Source organism: Bombina bombina, chromosome 4 (genome assembly GCF_027579735.1).
Source record: "Bombina bombina isolate aBomBom1 chromosome 4, aBomBom1.pri, whole genome shotgun sequence".
In the NCBI taxonomy this organism is placed as follows: domain Eukaryota; kingdom Metazoa; phylum Chordata; class Amphibia; order Anura; family Bombinatoridae; genus Bombina; species Bombina bombina.
In genome coordinates, this window is record NC_069502.1 from 528,984,582 (window position 1) to 529,007,847 (window position 23,266).

General features: G+C 35.3%; 1 protein-coding gene across 8 annotated transcripts in view; it reads left to right on the forward strand.

Moving 5' to 3' along the window:
• Positions 1 to 23,266, forward strand: part of MYO6 (myosin VI) — a 635,235-nt gene that overhangs the window by 382,062 nt on the left and 229,907 nt on the right. For all 8 annotated transcript variants that reach the window (XM_053710463.1, XM_053710457.1, XM_053710460.1 and 5 more), the window contains exons 14-15: positions 5,378 to 5,469; positions 22,746 to 22,818. In XM_053710463.1, coding sequence (XP_053566438.1) covers positions 5,378 to 5,469; positions 22,746 to 22,818 — 165 coding nt within the window. The remainder of the gene's footprint in view (positions 1 to 5,377; positions 5,470 to 22,745; positions 22,819 to 23,266) is intronic.

Genomic DNA, 23,266 nt, shown 5'->3' on the forward strand with positions numbered 1-23,266 from the left:
TTACTGACCATGCTGTGCTTAACCTTCAAACTGCCTGATTAAAAGTTGCCAAACTCTGCATTACTGACCACGCTGTGCTTAACCCTCAAACTCCCTGATTATAAGTTGCTAATCTCTGCATTATTGACTGTTTTATTGTTTAACCCAGTATCTGCCTGATTTCAAGTTGTCTTATCCTGCATCTCGGGTTCTGTTGTGGTCTATTCCTGAACTGCTTGATTATAATTTCCAAGTCTGAAGTTTATTCTTCTGCTATCAAGTTTTGCATTATTCTATCCAGAGGACTCAGATCAACTCTGCTCCATATCGTGAGTACCTTGTTCTATAGAAGTTGTCGTGGGTCATGTCTTGGATTAAACTCAGAGTGCTAGGGTGTTATTTTAGTTCGCCCCTAGCATTTGGGTCTTCTTCTGGACATTACCTAACCTGACAATAGGCAAGACACCCTTGTCTTTGTACTCCTCACCTGGTTGCTGCCACACACTCTTGACACCATCTGAACCAAATAAGTTTATCTTGGTCCCATCAGACCACAGGAAATGGTTCCAGTAATCCATGTCCTTAGTCTGCTTGTCTTCAGCAAACTGTTGGCGGGCTTTCTTGTGCATCATCTTTAGAAGAGGCTTCCTTCTGTGACGACAGCAATGCAGACCAATTTGATGCAGTGTGCGGCGTATGGTCTAAGCACTGACAGGCTGACCCCCCCCACCCCTTCAACCTCTGCAGCAATGCTGGCAGCACTCATACGTCTATTTCCCAAACACAACCTCTGGATATGACGCTGAGCATGTGCACTCAACTTCTTTGGTCGACCATGACGATGCCTGTTCTGAGTGGAACCTGTCCTTTGAAACCGCTGTATGGTCTTGCCCACTGTGCTGCAGCTCAGTTTCTGAGTCTTAGCAATCTTCTTATAGCCTAGGCCATCTTCATGTAGAGGAACAATTCTTTTTTTCAGATCCTCAGAGAGTTCTTTGCCATGAGGTGCCATGTTGAACTTCCAGTGACCAGTATGAGAGAGTGTGATAGTGATAACACCAAATTTAACACACCGGCTCCCCGTTCACACCTGAGACCTTGTAACACTAAAGAGTCACATGACACTGGGGAGGGAAAATGGCTAATTGGGCCCAATTTGGACATTTCACTTAAGGGTGTACTCACTTTTGTTGACAATGGTTTAGACATTAATGGCTGTGTGCTTAGTTATTTTGAGGGGACAACAAATTTACACTGTTATACAGGCTGTACACTCACTACTTTACATTGTAGCAAAGTGTAATTTCTTCAGTGTTGTCACATGAAAAGATATAATAAAATATTTACAAAAATGTGAGGGGTGTACTCACTTTTGTGAGATACTGTGTGTGTATATATATATGTATGTATATATATATATGTGTGTGTGTGTGTATATATGTGTGTGTGTGTATATATATATATATATATATATATATATATATAATCTCCGGGAAAGAAGCACACTCCACAGGTCTGCAGTAAATGGAGATATCTTATTCTTTTGCTGCACCCTGGGCTGCTGACATTACATTTTCTGGAGTGCACACTGTCTGTGTATGTATATATATATATATATATATATATATATATATAGAGAGAGAGAGAGAGAGAGAGAGAGAGAGAGAGAGAGAGAGAGAGAGAGAGAGATTGTGCTATATATAAATGTGTGTGTGTATATATATATATATGCTATGTGTTACTACTGTCATCTTTTGTACAGTCTATATTGCAATAGATATTTTATTCTAAAGTAAGTAATTGCGTTGTGCTCCATTTTCTCTCTGTGGTTCATTTGTTTGTTCCCCAGTGTTCATGGTTGCTGTATAGAAGGGAAACTACCTGCTTAATAACACACTAAAAGATTATTTTTGGCCACAACAGGAAAACAAGGAGCACGCTGAGCCATTTGTTAGCATTAAAAGCTTCTTAGAATTTCAAGGCCTTTTATTTATTTATTTATTTATTTATTATTTTTTTTTATTTTTTTTAGAAAATTGTCCAGTATATTAAATAACCATTTTAATGCTCTTTATCAATATTTGTTTTTAGTAACCACATCTCTATTTGTTACTTGTATAAATCATAGCTGGTTATCATAAGTACTTTTCTCTAAGGAAGAAAATAATATTAATATAAATTGTATATACATTTTTTTTTCTTTTTTTATATCTGACTTTGCAGAGTAACAGGTGGCACAATATAGAGTTATTAAGCATCTCAATTACTGCCTGAGTTTAGCTTTTGTGTGGTTCTGCAATCCGAGGGAGCATTTTTAATTCATCCTATTATTCTTAACAATGTTCTTTTATTGCAATAAGTAAGTTTGCCTTTTGTATGAGCTTCTTTAAAAGGTGCTATTCCTGCTTTCTTTGTAATGCGCAGTTTATTCGTACCCATTAATAGTACAGGCTAAAGAAAAAGAGAGAAACAATAAAAGAAAAAGTTTAGGATGAAAACAGGAGAAAAATTTGCTAATTGCCTATCTGTGGATCAGCTGTTCTAGTTAAATAGTTGCCCCCGTGTCCGAGAGCACCGCTACATTGTAGCCCATGTGACTGTAAATTGTATTTTCTACTTCCCCAGTTGTGTTCTGTTTTTAGCCTATTATATTATTCTCTTGCCTTTCCATCTCAGTCAGTCGCGCCCCCTCTCTTGTTTATGGGTCTCTGTGCCAATTTTTTTTCTTCCAGGAATTTGATTTCTCCCACAGCTTTTGTTAACTCAGTTCTCATCATGTCAGCTCAGTATATTTGATCTCAAAACCATACTGGTTGCTAGATGATTTGTCAGCTTTATATTTTTTCTCTATTGAGACTATTTATGTTAAAAAAATAATGTTTTTATAATAAACATTTAGGGCCAGATAACAAGTGGATCAGTATTTTAACGCTCCCACTCTCGAGCTAACTGCGCTAGAAGTTATTTTTTGCATGTGTTGGATAGCGCTCCTATTGCAAGTTGAAAGTAAAATGTATTGTATATATACAACCCCAATTGTATAAAAGTTGGAACTGTATGGAAAATACAAAAAAACAACAAAAAGAGTCATTTGAAAATGCAATTCACCCTGTACTATAGTGAAAACACATTATTAATACATTATTTGATGCTTTACTTTGTGAATTTAAAGTATTTTTAAAAAAAATACAGATTTAAAATATTATAACTGCAACACACTCCAAAAAGTTGGGACAGTCGACTGTTTACCACTGTATAACATCACCTTTTTCTTTCAATAACACACATTAAGCATTTGGGCACTGAAGACACCAGTTGGTTAAGTTTAGCAAACTGAATTTTCTCCCATTCATCCATTATGCATGTCTTCAACTGCGCAACTGTACCGGGTCTTTGTAGTGCTACACATTCTCAATTGGAGACTGGTCAGGACCGCAGGCTGGCCATACTAGCACCTGCACTCTCTGCTTACACAACCATGTGCTTGTAATCCAAGCAGACTGTGGTTTGGTATTGTCCTGTTGCGAAATGTAGGGACGTCCCTGGAAAAGACGAAGTCTGGATGGCAGCATATGTTGCTCCAAAATGTATACATATCTTTCTGCATTAATGGTGCCCTCACAGATGTGCAAGTTACCCATGCCATGGCTACTGACAAACCCCCATACCATGACAGACGCTGGCTTTTGGACCTGACACTGATAACAGCTTCTAGAGTCCTTTTCCTCTTTGGCCTGGAGAACACAACTGCTGCTTTCTCCAAAAACTATTTGAAATGTTGACTGGTCGGACCAAAAAACACAATTCCACTGTGCTACTGTCCATCTCAGATGAGACCGAGCCCAGAGAAGTTGGTGACACTTCTGGACAGTGCTGTTGTATGGCTTCTGCTTTGTATAGTCTTAACTTGCATCTGTGGATGCAGCGGCGAATGATGTTGACTGACAAAGGCTTACCAAAGTATTCCCGAGCCCATGTCAGGATATCCATTACAGACTCATGATGGTTTTTGAGACAGTGACATCTAAGGGATTGGAGATCACTCGCATTCAGAAGTGTTGTGCACTGTGGAAGGCAAAATTCCCAAAATCCAACCGATTTTGTCTTTGGGGAATGTCGTTCTCAAAGTGTTTTATTATTCGCTGGAACATCTGTTGGCAGATTGGCGAGCCTCGACCCATCCTTGCTCTTGAACGACTATGCCTCTTTTGGAGGCTCCTTATGTACTATGATTACATGATTCTCTCACCTGTTTCATATCACCTTCTTATTTCAACTTGTCACTTTGCTTTTAGTCCTAAATTGCCCCTGTCCCAACTTTTTTGGAACATCTTGCAGTCATCAGATTTGAAAATCAGTTTTTGAAATGAGTGTATATTTTCAAAAATACATTAAATTCACAAAGTAAAACATCAAATAATGTGTTAATAATGTATTTTCAATATAGTACAGGGTGACTTTTTTTGTTTGTTGTTTTGCATCTTCTATACTGTCCCAACTTTTTCCGAATTGGGGCTGTGTGTGTGTGTGTGTGTGTGTGTGTATATATATATATATATATATATATATATATATATATATATATGTTATTATGAGTGTTACTGTATTGTGTAATGTATTTTTGATGTGTTTAGTGGCACTTTTTTGTTTAACCAGAGCTCTTTGGACACGCCAACTCACCGAGCCCTAACTTCAATTGTGCTCAAGTGATCGCGTTTACTTTCAACTTGTCATATGAGTGAATTTTAACTTGCACGCAAATGAACTCGAAAACCTCATATCGCTTGCGTGCAAACGTTTGAGCTCCACTCGTAATCTGACCCTAAATGCATTTCATGCACCATCCTCTAATTGTGGGTGCCGCCATTTTGGTTTTACTGCTGGTATCTGAAGGAGAATTGTTGCACATGTGCAATCACGTCAGAACTGGTGTCAATGCTAGTGTTTTATATCTATTTATAAACCACTATATATTGATTATAAACAAGCAGTTGATCACAAATAAGAAATGTGATATTAGTGACATTGAAATTGTCAAATCTAGTGATTGTCAATATAATATAAAATAAATTTGAGCAAAACTGCTGTTAAGAACATCCTAAGATTTTCCAAGTGGTGATATTATAACTGGAGTATAACATTTGTTTTAATGTACCACTCTTCTTTAAAAAAAAAAAAGTTTAGTTTTATATCTCATAAATGTTACATTAATATAAAAAAATGTCTTTGTCAGAGGCAATTGAGATAATAGAAGACAAATTATTGGATTATTGCTTAAATGCCTCTTATGTTCTGTTTATCTCTAGGCAGTTACATATAATTTCATATTGTTTTCTCTGCCAATATAAAACGTTTATCCTCAACTGACTTTTACTCTACGTTATTTTTATTTTTTTAGAATACTTTGAACACAACAGTTTTGAACAGTTTTGCATCAACTACTGTAATGAAAAGCTACAACAGTTCTTTAATGAAAGAATCCTGAAAGAGGTAAGGAAAAATGTCTACTTTACATCCTTTTCCTGCACTATTAGCTAAGTGTGAGTATTTTGTTCTTGCGCTTTAATCATCAAAATCAAGGAAGTAAAAAAATTCAGTTCTCTAGATCTACCAACAGGTCTGATTTTAAGACAGAAAAGGAACAGAAAAAGGGGTGCTACTTTTTCCAGTAGGGATAATCCTAATACCAGGAATAGTACTCCTGATTCACACATAGTATTTCAATATTTTGTACTCCAAACTCAACTGACAGTCCACTCCACAGAATCAACGGACAATGCTAGACGCAAAACCACAGCGCTTATCTTGACATTTTACAGGGAGACTAATCTCATATGGTACAGAATGATAAGTTTTCACTTGTTTTTTTTAGATTTTGATTTAACCCAAATTTAGATGATGTTGTGATTGAGCAGCTAAATTTGTTTTAGTATATGTAGTAGTGTGATTTAAATTTGAGATCTGGCTTATGCATAGTATTTAATCAAATTAAGATTGGCAGGCTAATTGACTGGCAGCATTATGATAAGAGAAATTTACATTAATTCATATGCGAGGCTCAGGGACAAAACTTAAAGGTGCAAATAGAAAATCGTCTAATACATTACAGCATTTTATCATTGCACTGTTGCTTGCATATAACTATGTATTTAACCCCTGCAAAGAGATTAAACACTAACGCCTAGATTTAGAGTTTGGCGGTAGCCGTCAAAACCAGCGTTAGAGGCTCCTAACGCTGGTTTTTACCGCCCGCTGGTATTTAGAGTCAGTCAGGAAAGGGTCTAACGCTCACTTTCCAGCCACGACTTTTCCATACCGCAGATCCCCTTACGTCAATTGCGTATCCTATCTTTTCAATGGGATCTTTCTAACGCCGGTATTTAGAGTCGTGGCTGAAGTGAGCGTTAGAAATCTAACGACAAAACTCCAGCCGCAGAAAAAAGTCAGGAGTTAAGAGCTTTCTGGGCTAACGCCGGTTCATAAAGCTCTTAACTACTGTGCTCTAAAGTACACTAACACCCATAAACTACCTATGTACCCCTAAACCGAGGTCCCTCCACATCGCCGCCACTCTATTAAAATTTTTTAACCCCTAATCTGCCGACCGCACACCGCCGCCACCTACGTTATCCCTATGTACCCCTAATCTGCTGCCCCTAACACCGCCGACCCCTATATTATATTTATTAACCCCTAATCTGCCGCCCCCAACGTCGCCTCCACCTGCCTACACTTATTAACCCCTAATCTGCCGACCGGACCTCACCGCTACTATAATAAATGTATTAACCCCTAATCCGCCTCACTCCCGCCTCAATAACCCTATAATAAATAATATTAACCCCTAATCTTCCCTCCCTAACATCGCCGACACCTAACTTCAAGCATTAACCCCTAATCTGCCGACCGGACCTCACCGCTACTCTAATAAATTTTTTAACCTCTAAAGCTAATTCTAACCCTAACCCTAACACCCCCCTAAGTTAAATATAATTTAAATCTAACAAAATAAATTAACTCTTATTAAATAAATTATTCCTATTTAAAGCTAAATACTTACCTGTAAAATAAACCCTAATATAGCTACAATATAAATTATAATTATATTGTAGCTATTTTAGGATTAATATTTATTTTACAGGCAACTTTGTAATTATTTTAACCAGGTACAATAGCTATTAAATAGCTACCTAGTTAAAATAATTACAAAATTACCTGTAAAATAAATCCTAACCTAAGTTACAATTAAACCTAACACTACACTATCAATAAATTAATTCAATAAAATACCTACAATTATCTACAATTAAATCTAACACTACACTATCAATAAATTAATTAAATACAATACCTACAAATAAATACAATTAAATAAACTAACTAAAGTACAAAAAATAAAAAAGAACTAAGTTACAAAAAATAAAAAATATTTACAAACATTAGAAAAATATTACAACAATTTTAAACTAATTACACCTACTCTAAGCCCCCTAATAAAATAACAAAGACCCCCAAAATAAAAAATGCCCTACCCTATTCTAAAATTAAAATAGAAAAGCTCTTTTACCTTACCAGCCCTGAAAAGGGCCCTTTGCGGGGCATACCCCAAAGAATTCAGCTCTTTTGCCTGTAAAAAAAAAACATACAATACCCCCCCCAACATTACAACCCACCACCCACATACCCCTAATCTAACCCAAACCCCCCTTAAATAAACCTAACACTAAGCCCCTGAAGATCTCCCTACCTTGTCTTCACCACGCCGGGTTCACCGATCGATCCAGAAGAGCCTCCGATGTCTTGATCCAAGCCCAAGCGGGGGGCTGAAGACATCCATCCTCTGGCTGAAGTCTTGATCCAAGCGGGCAGAAGAGGACATCCGGACCGGCAAACATCTTCATCCAAGTCGCATCTTCTATGTTCTTCCATCCGATGACGACCGGCTCCATCTTGAAGACCTCCAGCGCGGATCCATCCTCTTCTTCCGACGACTAGACGACAAATGAAGGTTCCTTTAAGGGATGTCATCCAAGATGGCGTCCCTCGAATTCCGATTGGCTGATAGGATTCTATCAGCCAATCGGAATTAAGGTAGGAAAATTCTGATTGGCTGATGGAATCAGCCAATCAAATTCAAGTTCAATCCGATAGGCTGATCCAATCAGCCAATCAGATTGAGCTCGCATTCTATTGGCTGTTCCGATCAGCCAATAGGATGCAAGCTCAATCTGATTGGCTGATCGGATCAGCCAATCGGATTGAACTTGATTCTGATTGGCTGATTCCATCAGCCAATCAGAATTTTCCTACCTTAATTCCGATTGGCTGATGGCGTCCCTCGAATTCCGATTGGCTGATAGGATACTATCAGCCAATCGGAATTAAGGTAGGAAAATTCTGATTGGCTGATGGAATCAGCCAATCAGAATCAAGTTCAATCCGATTGGCTGATCCGATCAGCCAATCAGATTGAGCTTGCATTCTATTGGCTGATCGGAACAGCCAATAGAATGCGAGCTCAATCTGATTGGCTGATTGGATCAGCCAATCGGATTGAACTTGAATCTGATTGGCTGATTCCATCAGCCAATCAGAATTTTCCTACCTTAATTCCGATTGGCTGATAGAATCCTATCAGCCAATCGGAATTCGAGGGACGCCATCTTGGATGACGTCCCTTAAAGGAACCTTCATTTGTCGTCTAGTCGTCGGAAGAAGAGGATGGATCCGCGCTGGAGGTCTTCAAGATGGAGCCGGTCGTCATCGGATGGAAGAACATAGAAGATGCGGCTTGGATGAAGATGTTTGCCAGTCCGGATGTCCTCTTCTGCCCGCTTGGATCAAGACTTCAGCCGGAGGATGGATGTCTTCAGCCCCCCGCTTGGGCTTGGATCAAGACATCGGAGGCTCTTCTGGATCGATCGGTGAACCCGGCGTGATGAAGACAAGGTAGGGAGATCTTCAGGGGCTTAGTGTTAGGTTTATTTAAGGGGGGTTTGGGTTAGATTAGGGGTATGTGGGTGGTGGGTTGTAATGTTGGGGGGGGGGTATTGTATGGTTTTTTTTTTACAGGCAAAAGAGCTGAATTCTTTGGGGCATGCCCCGCAAAGGGCCCTTTTCAGGGCTGGTAAGGTAAAAGAGCTTTTCTATTTTAATTTTAGAATAGGGTAGGGCATTTTTTTATTTTGGGGGGCTTTGTTATTTTATTAGGGGGCTTAGAGTAGGTGTAATTAGTTTAAAATTGTTGTAATATTTTTCTAATGTTTGTAAATATTTTTTATTTTTTGTACTTTAGTTAGTTTATTTAATTGTAGATAATTGTAGGTATTTTATTTAATTAATTTATTGATAGTGTAGTGTTAGATTTAATTGTAGATAATTGTAGGTATTGTATTTAATTTATTTATTGATAGTGTAGGGTTAGGTTTAATTGTAACTTAGGTTAGGATTTATTTTACAGGTAATTTTGTAATTATTTTAACTAGGTAAATATTAAATAGTTCTTAACTATTTAATAGCTATTGTACCTGGTTAAAATAAATACAAAGTTACCTGTAAAATAAATATTAATCTTAAAATAGCTACGATATAATTATTTGTTATATTGTAGCTATATTAAGGTTTATTTTACAGGTAAGTATTTAGCTTTAAATAGGAATAATTTATTTAATAAGAGTTAATTTATTTCGTTAGATTTAAATTATATTTAACTTAGGGGGGTGTTAGGGTTCGGGTTAGACTTAGCTTTAGGGGTTAATACATTTATTATAGTAGCGGTGAGGTCCGGTCGGCAGATTAGGGGTTAATTATTGTAGGTAGGTGGAGGCGACGTTGGGGGCGGCATATTAGGGGTTAATAAATATAATATAGGGGTCGGCGGTGTTAGGGGCAGCAGATTAGGGGTACATAGGTATAATGTAGGTTGCGGCGGTGTACGGAGCGGCAGATTAGGGGTTAAAAAAAATATGCAGGTGTCAGCGATAGCGGGGGCGGCAGATTAGGGGTTAATAAGTGTAAGGTTAGGGGTGTTTAGACTCGGGGTACATGTTAGGGTGTTAGGTGCAGACTTAGGAAGTGTTTCCCCATAGGAAACAATGGGGCTGCGTTAGGAGCTTAACGCTGCTTTTTTGCAGGTGTTTGGTTTTTTTTCAGCTCAAACTGCCCCATTGTTTCCTATGGGGGAATCGTGCACGAGCACGTTTTTGAAGCTGGCCGCATCCGTAAGCAACGCTCGTATTGAGAGTTGCAGTGGCGGTAAATTATGCTCTACGCTCCCTTTTTGGAGCCTAACGCACTGAAAACCCAGCCATTCTGTGAACTCTAAATACCAGCGGTATTTAAAAGGTGCGGGGAAAAAAAAGCATGCGTTAGCTACGCGGGTCGTTACCGACAAAACTCTAAATCTATCTAGCCGATAGTTAGACAGCTCCAGAGAGGTAATGTACTGGGACTTATGTGAGCACTTCCTGTAAGCCAATGACAGGAGACAGATGTGTGTTACAACCAATCACAAGCTAACTCCCACTAGTGCATTGCTACTGCTAAGCATATATATCTATGCTTTTCAACAAAGGATACCTAGAGGAAAAAGATAGGATATATAGATATAAAGATAGATATATATATATATATATAAATATATATGTATATATATATGTATATATATATATATATATATATATATATATATATATATATATATACATACACACTGCAAAATAAATTACCTGGCGCTCACTCATGGACAAAAAGCAGCAAATGAGCATTTAGTTAAAGGGACATGAAACCTATTTGTTTTTCTTTCATGAATTTCTTCTTTTTTTGTTTTTTGTATTTGTAGTGTGTGTTTAGAGAATGTTTATGTAATGTTTGTGTTGGTATTGTGTATGTGTGTTTAAGTGTACAGCATGTTTGTGTAATGAAAAAGCAATGCTAAGATGATGGCTTCTTTTTTTAGGGCTTCTATTTAATAACAGATTAAAATAAAAAATAAAACACATTATGTTCATAAGACTCTCTTACACTCCCTTTGCTTGCTTGACATTTTAAGCAACTTAAGGAAAAAAATAACATCACAATTCTGCAAATTCTAAGAGAAAAGTACAGGAAGAAAAATGAGAATTATTGTCAGTCATAAAAGGCTTATTTGAAAGTTGCAACACTATAAATATTTATTTTATGTTGTTGAACATATGAATCTTAAAGTATGTTTTTGTAGCCTTGTTTTTTTTTATACAACTGCAGTTTCTTAAGATATGCTCAAATTATCTCAGCTTTAATTTGTGGTTGTGTAGATACGGCTTGACTTTTCTCAGAAATGTTATTGTCTAATTAGGTTTTACGTTCTCCCGACACCACAGGAAGAGCCTGCGAGTTTACTCATATATTTGCATTAAATTGCTTGTTTTTGTTTATTTTTAATGTTTTATAAAATCATAAATGCATGGAGCAAACGTACATTTTGTTGTAAATGAGAATAGGGCAGATACGATTTTATATTCAGTTACTTGGAAGTTGCTGTTTCTGTGCAGGAACTGTTTAAACTGGTACTACCAGATCTGCATTTACAAAATCATGCTTAATAACCTTTAAATATGCTTTTGTGTCATATACTACAGTCTTGTACACATTTATGTTTTATTATTCATCAGCAACTCATTGTTAGATAAAAATAGCCAGCACACATAAACCTTTTGGCCTAGGTAAAATCAGTTATCTCTGTTCTTTAATTACCACTTAATTTGTTAAAGGGACAGTCTACTTCGGAATTGTTATTATTTAAAAAAAAAAAAAGATAATCCCTTTATTACTCATTCCCCAGTTTTGCATAACCAACATGGTTATATTAATATACTTTTTACCTCCTGTGATTACCTTGTATCTAAGCCTCTGCAGACTGTCCCCTTATTTCAGCTCTTTTGTCAGACTTGCATTTTAGCCATTCAGTGCGGGTTCATAAATAACTCCACACGAGTGAGCACGATGTTATATTTATGGCACACATGAACTAGCGCTGTCTAGCTATGAAAAAATGTCAAAATGCACTGTATAAAAGACTTGGAGCCAATGGGAGTAATCACTCCTGTTCTGGTTTCAGAAAGAAATCAGGGGTTCTACACCATCTTTTCATAGTAAAAAAGAAAAGGAAGGTATCTTTCTGCCTATTTTGGATCTCAAAATTATAAACAATTTTCTTAAAATGTCAACTTTTAAAATGGAGACTATTCACACTATACTTCCTTGTGTTAATGGTCAGTTTTTTTTTGTCTCCCATCAACTTATAAGATGACTATTTAAATATCCATAATCACAGTGGTCATGTCAGGTTCCCCAGAGTTATGGTTCCCTCTTTATTTACTGCTTCTATGAATTCTGAGGAGCGAATTCTTCACAACCTAAATGTTGTGAGAGCATTAAAATTATATGTTGAAGCTACATAGGATTTTAGAAGTACTTGTCTTGTACTTCATGTGCCTTTTTTTCTGCTTTTCTGTTTTCTTTCATGAACTTGGCCATTTGTATAAGGGCTTAAAGGGACACTGAACCCAAATTTTTTCTTTTGTAATTCAGATAAAGCATGACATTTTAAGCAACTTTCTAATTTACTCCAATTATCAAATGTTCTTCATTCTCTTGGTATCTTTATGCAAGAATGTAAGTTTAGATGCCGGCCCATTTTTGGTGAACAACCTGGGTTGTCCTTGCTGATTGGTGGATACATTCATCCACCAATAAAAAAGCGCTGTCCAGAGTTCTGAACCCCCCAAAAAAAGCTTAGATGCCTTTTTCAAATAAAGATAGCAAGAGAACAAAGAAAAATTGATTATAGGAGTAAATCTGAAGTTTAAGGAGTTGCTTAAAATTGCATGCTCTATCTGAATCACAAAAGAAAAAAATTGGGTTCAGTGTCCCTTTAAGGCAAAGTGGAAGGGGTTAAAGCTCTGGATTTTGGGGTGTTTTTGCCAACCGCATAGTGGACTGGAGTGTAAACCCACATGGGATGTTTCATTGGCTCTCACCATCATGAAAAAAATGCATTTATTCGGTAAGCATAAATTTTGTTTTTGGACAGTACTGGAAAATTTGTACCAATTGGATTTCAAAATAATAATGTTAATTAACCATTTACCATTTTGCATTTGTTTGTCAGATGTGAAGCCACTGCTACTTATTGAGATGTTAAAGTAACCGTAAACACCTTAAGATTTTTACGTAAAATGTTTTGTTATGCGTAGTAAAGCAACTTTGCATTTTACGTTCATTATTGCTTTGCCCCTTTTCATGTAATTTAGCTCAGAAAATGTAAGGATTTTCTAATTCTGAGAACTTGAAATGCTTACTCAAAGCTAATCCTTTTACATACCCATTCCTTATTGGCTTTAACTGATAACAACTGCAAAACAATGCACTTTCTACTAACAGCATGACTGTGCCTAGCCTTTTGGCTAAAGTCGAGACTGGTTCCTCCAAAAGCAAATGGTTGAGTCTGGTTACTGAGAAACAATTGCAGCAAAAAGGATGTTATAATTTGTTTTAAAATCATTTAGACTTGGTTGATATGTCATTGAATAGCAACACAACCACAATGTCTTGTAATTAAAAGGTGTTTACTGTCCCTTTAAGCTCAAAATATTAAATCTTATATTGAACTTAACTGGAAATATTTGTTCACAGATGATCCACATAAAATCAATTGCTTAGTGGTTAATAAATACAACGCACACAGTTTGATTAATAGCCAAGGATACATTTCCCCAGGCATGAAAATAAAGATTGAACAGAGAAATAACATATGATTTTATCTGTGCTATAATTAAAGGGACATGGTGTGCTGACATTCCCAAGAGTATACACTTTAATTTCAACATGATTTCAAATGTAGTACATCAGTTTCTCTAGTTTGTAGCTTTTTTTCCCTCTTGAGAGAGTCATTGCTCATTCCTGCAAATATACAAAAATAACAGTGAATAGTAGTTATCCATCATTTTATGATGAGCTTTAGCTGAATTTGTAATAATTTGCACTGGAAGATTATACATCTTTTTTTGTTATTTCAGATATAAAATAAAGTGATTATTTTGAGATGAAATAATTTAACAGGGACCAGTAATTAAAGCAGTAATTAAAGATACATAAACAACTTTATATTGCTTAGCCTTTTTGTTAATGAAGTAATTCACTATGCAACTACCCCTATCACTTTCTACTGCCTTTAAAGTGTGATCACACTCATTAAAAGGGATAGTCTAGTCCAAAAAAACTTTCATTATTCAGATAGGGTACGTAATTTTAAACAATTTTCTAATTTACTTCTATCACCAATTTTGCATTGTTCTCTTGGTATTCTTAGTTGAAAGCTAAATCTAGAAAGTTCATATGCTAATTTCTAAGCCCTTGAAGGTCGCCTCTTAGCTCAGGGCATTTTGACAGTTTTTCACCACTAGAGGGTGTTAGTTTATGTGTTTCATATAGATAACACTGTGCTCACGCACATGGAGTTCCTAGGAGCCAGCACTGATTAGCTAAAATGCAAGTCTGTCAAAAGAACTGAAATAAGGGTCAGTTTGCAAAGGCTTAGATTCAGGATAATCACAGAGGTAAAAAAAAGTATATTAATATAACTATGTTGGTTATGCAAAACTAGGGAATGGGTAATAAAGGGATTATCTATCTTTTAAAACAATAAATATTCTGGTGTAGACTGTCCCTTTAATTACGCTCTGGATGTCAAGAGGCTACAAGGTTACTTAAGGGAACTTTTTGTTGTGCTATTTGCTCTTTCCAGAGGAACCGTATCCCTCTTTATTACAGAGCTAAGCTGCCTACTAAACAGAGGGCCCTGGCACAAATCTTCTTTTGGGCCCTCAGAAGGATACATAAATATATACAAACTAATAATAAACATGTTGCACTTTATAATGATAGTGAGTATTTATACAGTGAGCACACTGTGTGCTATAATGATGTAAGTTTCTATACAGTATATCCTGATGAGTACACTGCTCTGTATAAATATGATGAGTATGTATACTGTGATAAAATATATGCTGTGCTCTATAATGATGGGAGTTTCTATACACTATCACCTATGAGTACTTTGCTCTGTATAAATATGACAAATTTGTATAAATATGCTGTGCTGTATAATGATGTAATATCTATACACTAATAGTGATGATTAGTATCTATACTGTCTGCTATGGGCCCCTCCAAGCACTTGGGCCCTGGTGCCACTGCACCTGCTGCACTACTGGTAGTTCTGACCTTGCTGTTCACATATAAAGAGACAGTTATTTAAAAAAAAAAAAAAAAAAAAAAAGCTAAGCAATGTAAGGGATTTGATTTCAGTTTAAAGTGAAGGTCAACTTTGATGAATGAAAGCCCAATTTTTAAAAATACTATTAAAAACATGGGCACTTTCATTCATCAAAGTTTACAAAGCAGCCATTTTGTTTAAAAACTCTCTCCTTTTCACAGCCAGAGCAGCTTCCCCCGCCCGCAAAACCTCTCTTCATACATCACCAGCTATGAAGAATCTGGCTTCCTCCAATCACGGCATGGCCTCAGGCAATGTTTGCTCTGGGGGTAAGCCGTTATTGGAGGAAGCCGGATTCGTTATTGCTGACGTATGAAGAGAGGGTCTGCAGGAGGGGGAAGCTGTTCCGGCTGTGAAGAGGAGAGAGGTAAGTTTTTGAACAAAACGGCTGTTTTATAAACTTTGCTGAATGAAAGTGCCCCTGTTTTTAATAGTATTTTTAAAAACCGGGCTTTCATTCATTAAAGTTGACCTTCACTTTTAGAACTAATACACTTTTGTTTTATTTTACTAAAATCTAGTTACAGACAATGTTGCTATATATTCCACAAATGTGCTCTTCCTTAGCTTTGTGTATCAGGAGAGATTGGACATTTCAGAATATGCCTGGAAGCTCACTGCAGACATAAATGTACTTAGACAGAAACCACCAGTACTATAGAAACTAAACAAGCTGTTCTGTGACCATTTCTGCTCGTGGCCAAGAATGATACTTAAATTATTAAAATGACAATGCATACAGAATGGTATTTCATGATTTATACACTTCAGAGAACTTTATTACACATACTGACAACCCACTGTTGTGATGGCTAAGAGCTTTTTATCATTTTTTTCTTAACATCTTATAAGCTTATTTTTCAAAACAAAATAATACAAATTAAGGAAAAAAAAAAAAAAAAAAGGGAAGAAAATAGCAAACATTTTTCATTTTCTTTACTGGAAGCTGTAGATAAGACCATGCAGACTTTTTCAGAGTATGCAGTTATAAAGCTTTGGTTACAGGAAAATGTATGTGTGCGTATATATACTGTGCGTATATATACTGTGTGTGTGTGTATATATATATATATATATATATATATATATATACCCAGGACATACTTGAAAACAAATGTATCCTTCCTGGTAAAATATTTTATAAATAATAAATATATATATATATATATATATATATATATGTGTGTGTGTGTATATACTGTACCTGTGTGTGTGTATATATGTATGTGTGTGTATATATATATATATATATATATATATATATATATATATATATGTGTGTGTATGTATATACTGTACCTGTGTGTGTGTATATATGTATGTGTGTGTATATATATATATATATATATATATATATATATATATATATGTGTGTGTATGTATATACTGTACCTGTGTGTGTGTATATATGTATGTGTGTGTATATATATATATATATATATATATATATATATGTGTGTGTATGTATATACTCTACCTGTGTGTGTGTATATATGTATGTGTGTGTATATATATATATATATATATATATATATATGTGTGTGTATGTATATACTGTACCTGTGTGTGTGTATATATGTATGTGTGTGTATATATATATATATATATATATATATATATGTGTGTGTATGTATATACTGTACCTGTGTGTGTGTATATATGTATGTGTGTGTATATATATATATATATATATATATATATATATGTGTGTGTATGTATATACTGTACCTGTGTGTGTGTATATATGTATGTGTGTGTATATATATATATATATATATATATATATATATATATATATGTGTGTGTATGTATATACTGTACCTGTGTGTGTGTATATATGTATGTGTGTGTATATATATATATATATATATATGTGTGTGTATGTATATACTGTACCTGTGTGTGTGTATATATGTATGTGTGTGCATATATATATATATATATATATATATATATATATATATGTGTGTGTAATATTTATAACAATGTTTTAGATTTGTGGTTATTTTAAATCCTCTGAATGATCCCTCTTTTCCTAATCAAGGCACTAAGTCTGTTTTAAATAAATCTAGTCAGGTAAAAAAGATCTTCAGTAAAGATTTTAAAAATTAAGGACCAACTTCTGGCAAATAAAAAACTATAAATAATTGCTGTGTGTATTATCTTGCAAATATGGAATTGTCCACAGTATTGCTCACACGTTTATAAAAGAAATATTGGTTGTACAGAGCTCTTGCTATTTGTAGAATCCCTCTGCAAGAATGTTCAGATTGACTCCTTAGTGACAGGCATGTGGGGGCATTGTTATAATTTAGGGCTAGAATCAATCAATTGGATACTGGAAAGGGCTGCAACACATGGGAGTTTGCATCTTTAGAGGTAATGTTACCTGCAGCAGTGATGGACAAGCAATGTTGCTATGTATACATTTGATTCATGGCTACATTACAGTCACACCAATATCCTGAATGCTGTATTATGGCATCCAAAATATTGGCATTGGGCAAAATTACCGTGGTGAGCCAAATACAAGGGTTGTCTTTAATAATTAGAAAAAAGGGTTCTTTTCGGTGTGTTCATTACTACAAAGTAGTATTTAGAAAGAATAGATGCAACAAAAAAGAAATACAGTTAGAAATAAAACCTAGGGTAGGTAGCAGAGACAGAAAATGATATTAATACCGGAGGGCACAATGGAAGACAATAAAAGGAGGAAGAGTTATAGGAAGAATAAAGGGCATGAGAGATGATTGAGTAACTGGGGATATGGCAAGAGGTTGGTATGACACGTTAAGGATGAGAGTTGGAAACAAAAGCAGAGTGTATAAAATTAAGTTTCAGATTCTAGGGAAAATGTTGACATTAAAAATCTATATAGAATTAATACACCAATTTTCATATAACGGCATGTAATGCACTACTATAAAGAAGAATAGGCACAGATACTGATATAAAAATCCAGTATAAAACCTTTTTTAAAACGTCATTAGAGGCTCCCAATTTAGCACTGTTGATGAGGTTGGGCTGGGACACACAGTGAAAGGGGCTGGGAAATCAGAATAAGCAGACACCTTGTCATATACCATATAATTTTAACCCTTATATACATTTTTTATTAATGTTTATATACAAAAAAAATATCAGATAGTTTATATATGAGTGTAACACTTTATTTTAATGTATTTATGTTGTGTTTGTTTTTTTTGTTTTTTTAACTCTTACACTTTACGCTAGGTCTTCACACTAAATTGCAACAGTAGCACATCACTTGTAAATTTGCCCATAGAACTTATATAAAATGGTTTTATGCCTTGGAAGGTAGGCTAATATTTAATATTGGTACCTGTAGCATTAATTTAGTTATTATTAGTTATATCCATGGTAGTTAAAGGGGCATGAAACCCAAAAATGTTGTTTTATTATTCAGACATATGGAGTATACCCTTTAAAAAAAATCCAATTTACTTTCAAATTGGCTTTGTTCGCATGGTATTCTTTGTTGAAGTGATACATAGCTAGGTAGCATGCACATGTCTAGGGCACTACATGACAGGAAATAGTGCTGCCATCTATTGCTCTTTCTTACGTATAACATTCTTGCAAAACTGCTGCCCTATAGTGCTTCGGACACGTGCAAGCTCCTGAGCTTTCCTTCCTGCTTTTTAATAAACGAAACTGAAAAGTTGTTTAAAATTGTGTGCACATTATTTGAATCATGAAAGAAGAATATATGGGTTTATGTCAATTTAATGATACAGTATTCTGTGTGTCAACTATAGTTAAACATTCTAAGTGTATTGGCAACATTAATACTAAGCTACAATGGAAGTAATCACGTATTAGCAAAAGATCTGAACAAATTCCCTAAGGAACATCAGTATTTCCACAATGTGTTTTTAATATTTTAGTAACCATTGGACTAATTACATTTTTTCTTGTGGCAGAAGTTTTTTTTTTTACTTTTTTGTAATTGACGGATTTTTGTAGTAATGTTTACCAGGTTTAATAATCACATCATTTTAATGTATTTTAGTACACAAGAACGTGTTTGATCTGTCAAAAACAGTTTAGTATTTTTTTTTAAATAATTTGTATGCCAGGTTATACCTCTGCCAACCCTTATTAAATTAATAGGGGGTATTAGTCCCAAATGAATATAAATAATAAAGGGGATCTATGGTAGGGAGCATGGGTATATTGATGTTATACTTCTGTCATATTTGATGGGTTTATTTGGTGGTTTGAGATAAGTGGGTGTAGTGATGCTCCATTCACCAAAGGTAAGACTGAATCAGTCCCATATTATAGGCTATAGGAGAAAGTAAGCTGGAAAAGCTTTGGAAATCCAGCTGCCAGGAATGGGGAAATTGACAAGACTGAGGGCTAGGGAGTCAGATGAGAGAAAATAGAATAACCAGGCAGCAAATACATCAAGAAATAAAGCTGTGGAGCAAGAGAGGCGGAGGGAGCCAGGTGCTTGTGTGAAATGAGTGTTTGCTGTGTATAGACAAGGAACATATTTGGGGGAGATGTAACCAGTAGTAGCAAGATAGAGAGTACAATGAGATGGGATCACATGAGAGTGTTTGTGTGCTGCAGGGTGGAGAGAGTCATTTTAGATATGTGTGTAGCTCACAAGAACTGAAGTCAGATGAAGACAATAGTGATGGGGCAGAGGTTAGCTCATGCCAGACAATTTTCATTTTAATAGCGTTAATGTGGAGTTTTACTTTATCCTTTCAATATTAAATATATATTCTTTGATATTTGGATCACATTTTTTTTTCCAAGCTGTGGACTCAAATCTTTTCTTTCTCTCAGCTTATTATGACCTAACTATAGTACAGAACATCTGAAATAATGAAGAGATCAGACACTTTAAAATAACTCATTTGAGAACTTTTATATTAAGCAAACATTGTTTTCTATCTATTTTAAAGGCAGTGAAATGCACCAACATTATTAAAATGACATTATATGGGGATACTTAAAAATATGCAGCACTGAAATGTGTATAACCTACAGATTATTCTCTTTACTGTTTAACTACATTTCTAACAGATGTATCATATGTAAGTAACTTCCTTTATTGTAAAATATTTTAATACAGTATTTTTCATAATATATATGTAGCCTATCGTTCTCTTTGCATAATCATTTACAGTTAGATAAGATTTATTAATTTAAACTCTGTCAGCTGATGACATTCCTGTGTTAATGGTATCAGAATACAGGAAGCTCTTGTTCGCTTACCCTGACTTTTTTTTACCTTCAGAGGGACAAGAATGCTTTGTATAGCAGAGTACTGTTAGCCACTGAAGCAAACTAGGCATGGCTTAATGCACCACAGCAGAGATATCTCAATTGCCAGAATGGCTATCCGCACATTATCATTTAGTCAGCATGAGGCTGAAATGTACTGCTATACATTTCTGCAGACGGCAGCAAACTCATGTAACAAAATCATTTTACACTATGTTCTTACTTTGTGATTTCAGTAGAGTAACATTTGTGGTTTAAAGCTATTAAGAGGCTTTTAAAATATATCTATTTGTTGTTCTGCAGGTTTAATACATTAGCCAATGTTATTGTTCCATTTTTTTATGTGAATGTAAAATGTTTGAAAGATCCTTTTTTTTATACACTGCTCATGTATCTATTTATATTTGATGTTTTTTCTGCATTTCATTTAAAAGAGTAAGTTTTAACTTTTATAAAATAAACATTGAATGAAAAATAAATGCACTATTGGGTGCTAGGTGGACATATCAGATCAGGTGAGCTAATGATGAAGTGCTTATTTGTGCAACCACCAATCAGCAACTAACTCACAGCAGTACACTACAGCTTCTGAGCCAACTTAGGGATGCTTTTCAACAAGGCATACCAAGAGAATGAATCAAATTAGATAATATGTCTTCAGTGGTTTTCATTTTAGTTCCCACTTCCCTATATTGGAATTCTAGAGTTAATTTGTTGCAGTCCCTTACAGGGGAGTCTAACTATGGGCCAACATTACCCCCTTTACCTACTTGCATATGCAACATGAACAGAATACTAACACCCATACAGCTGAAATTGTAGCAGAGCCTAGTTCTTCATTGGCAGTCATTCATGCTGAATCTTGACCATATGAGCCATATATTGCCCAATATTTGGCATAACTAAAAAAAAAGTGTGCGTTTAATTATCTGGCTTACACTGAGCACCAATAAGTTTGCTTTTAGACCCTTATATGTTTATTTTTTATAAAACACGTTTATTTTATAAGTTCTCTATTGCCTTTTAAACCATTTGAGTTCAACAATATATGAATTCATGTTCTATGAACTTAGCATGAACATTAGGGCCAAGCACATTATATGACTGATTACAAACACACAAACCTATACATATTCATACGTAAACTAGAGAAGATAAACCAAGGATTAGTCACTCCCATATGCGCCAAAATAATGTACAAAGAAGGACTATACACGTCGAACAAGTCCCATATAGACATGAAAAATCAAGGCCAGAATATCTACAGTCATACTCCAGGCAATGTTCTGGATAGTGCAAGCTGTCTCCTCTTCAAAAAACGTATCTCAAAGCAGGAAAGGGTGAATACAGTCTGTAAATAAAAAGGGCACCCCAATAGTGAACTATGTCACAGTAACAAATATCACAGCAGATAAAGATATGCCATACTCACAAGTGTAGGTGCACACCATAGGGCAGAAATGGTGACTGAACCATTACGAGCCATCCAGCTGACTCTCACTCCGGTCTAACAGTGGATTCTAAGTAGCTCCAAACTCTTGTTTGTGATCTGGATGTCAGTCTGTGCAGGAGTCTCAGACAGAGTCTTATGGAAGTCTGCCACTACAGATACAAATCTGGAGATACAACAGGGAAACATCCACCCCCAACCAAATTGATCAGTCCAATAAACAGTTAAAATCACTTTAATTAAAGTAGTTACCATTTTTTTGTACAATCACAATGTGTTTCTTGGTATTACAACTATTTTATCAGATGAATTATACAATGGTGTTAAAACTGAGCTTAAATACCTTGATTTAGTTTATTTTCATGTCCAGAGCACATGCGCAACAACCGTCCATGATATCATAATGACTTGTAGTTCTCATGCCCAATATAATATCAAATCAGTGTGATTCAAGCTAGTAATACGATCCTGCACCTTAAAAAACCCATATTTATGTGTATAACCAATGTCATGATGAACAGTTGCTACAGCATGGACGGTTGTTACATTCTTACGTATGTAGGTGTTTATATATATATATATATATATATTAGAATATTAGATGTACTCTCTGGTGACTGTTCCACTTCAGTTTTCTATATACACACCAGTATATTTAACATTTGATTGCTGTATAACCAAATTAATTAAATCTAATCTAATTAAATATATCATACCATATGCCTTATGTTTTTTTAGGAACAAGAATTGTATCAGAAGGAAGGCCTTGGTGTTAATGAAGTGCACTATGTGGATAACCAAGACTGCATAGGTTTGCTATAAATCTATTTTCATATTTTGCATATATTAGTCATTATATAAGTAATATTCTTTGTAAACAGAAAATTTTATTTAATGTGACAGTCTACACCTTGGTTGTCTTAAAGTCTTACCTTAGATTAAGCTGCAAATAGCCTCCTGCACCTTTTCTTTTTCATGCAGCAGGAACGGTAAAAAAGTTATTTTAAAATGAATATTGTTTCTGGCCACTTTGAATTGGCTGCCAAGCTCAGCCCACTGATGACATGATCTGGGCTGTATATGGCATCCAATCACAAAAGACTCAATAGTTGGATTCAACAGATTGTCAATGCTATTCAGCAGAGTACCTAGATGCTGCAAAGATTGTGATGTCATTAGTGGGCTAACCTTGACAGCCATTTCAAAATGTCCAGAAACAATATTCATTTTAAAATATTTTTTTTACTGTTTCTGCTGAA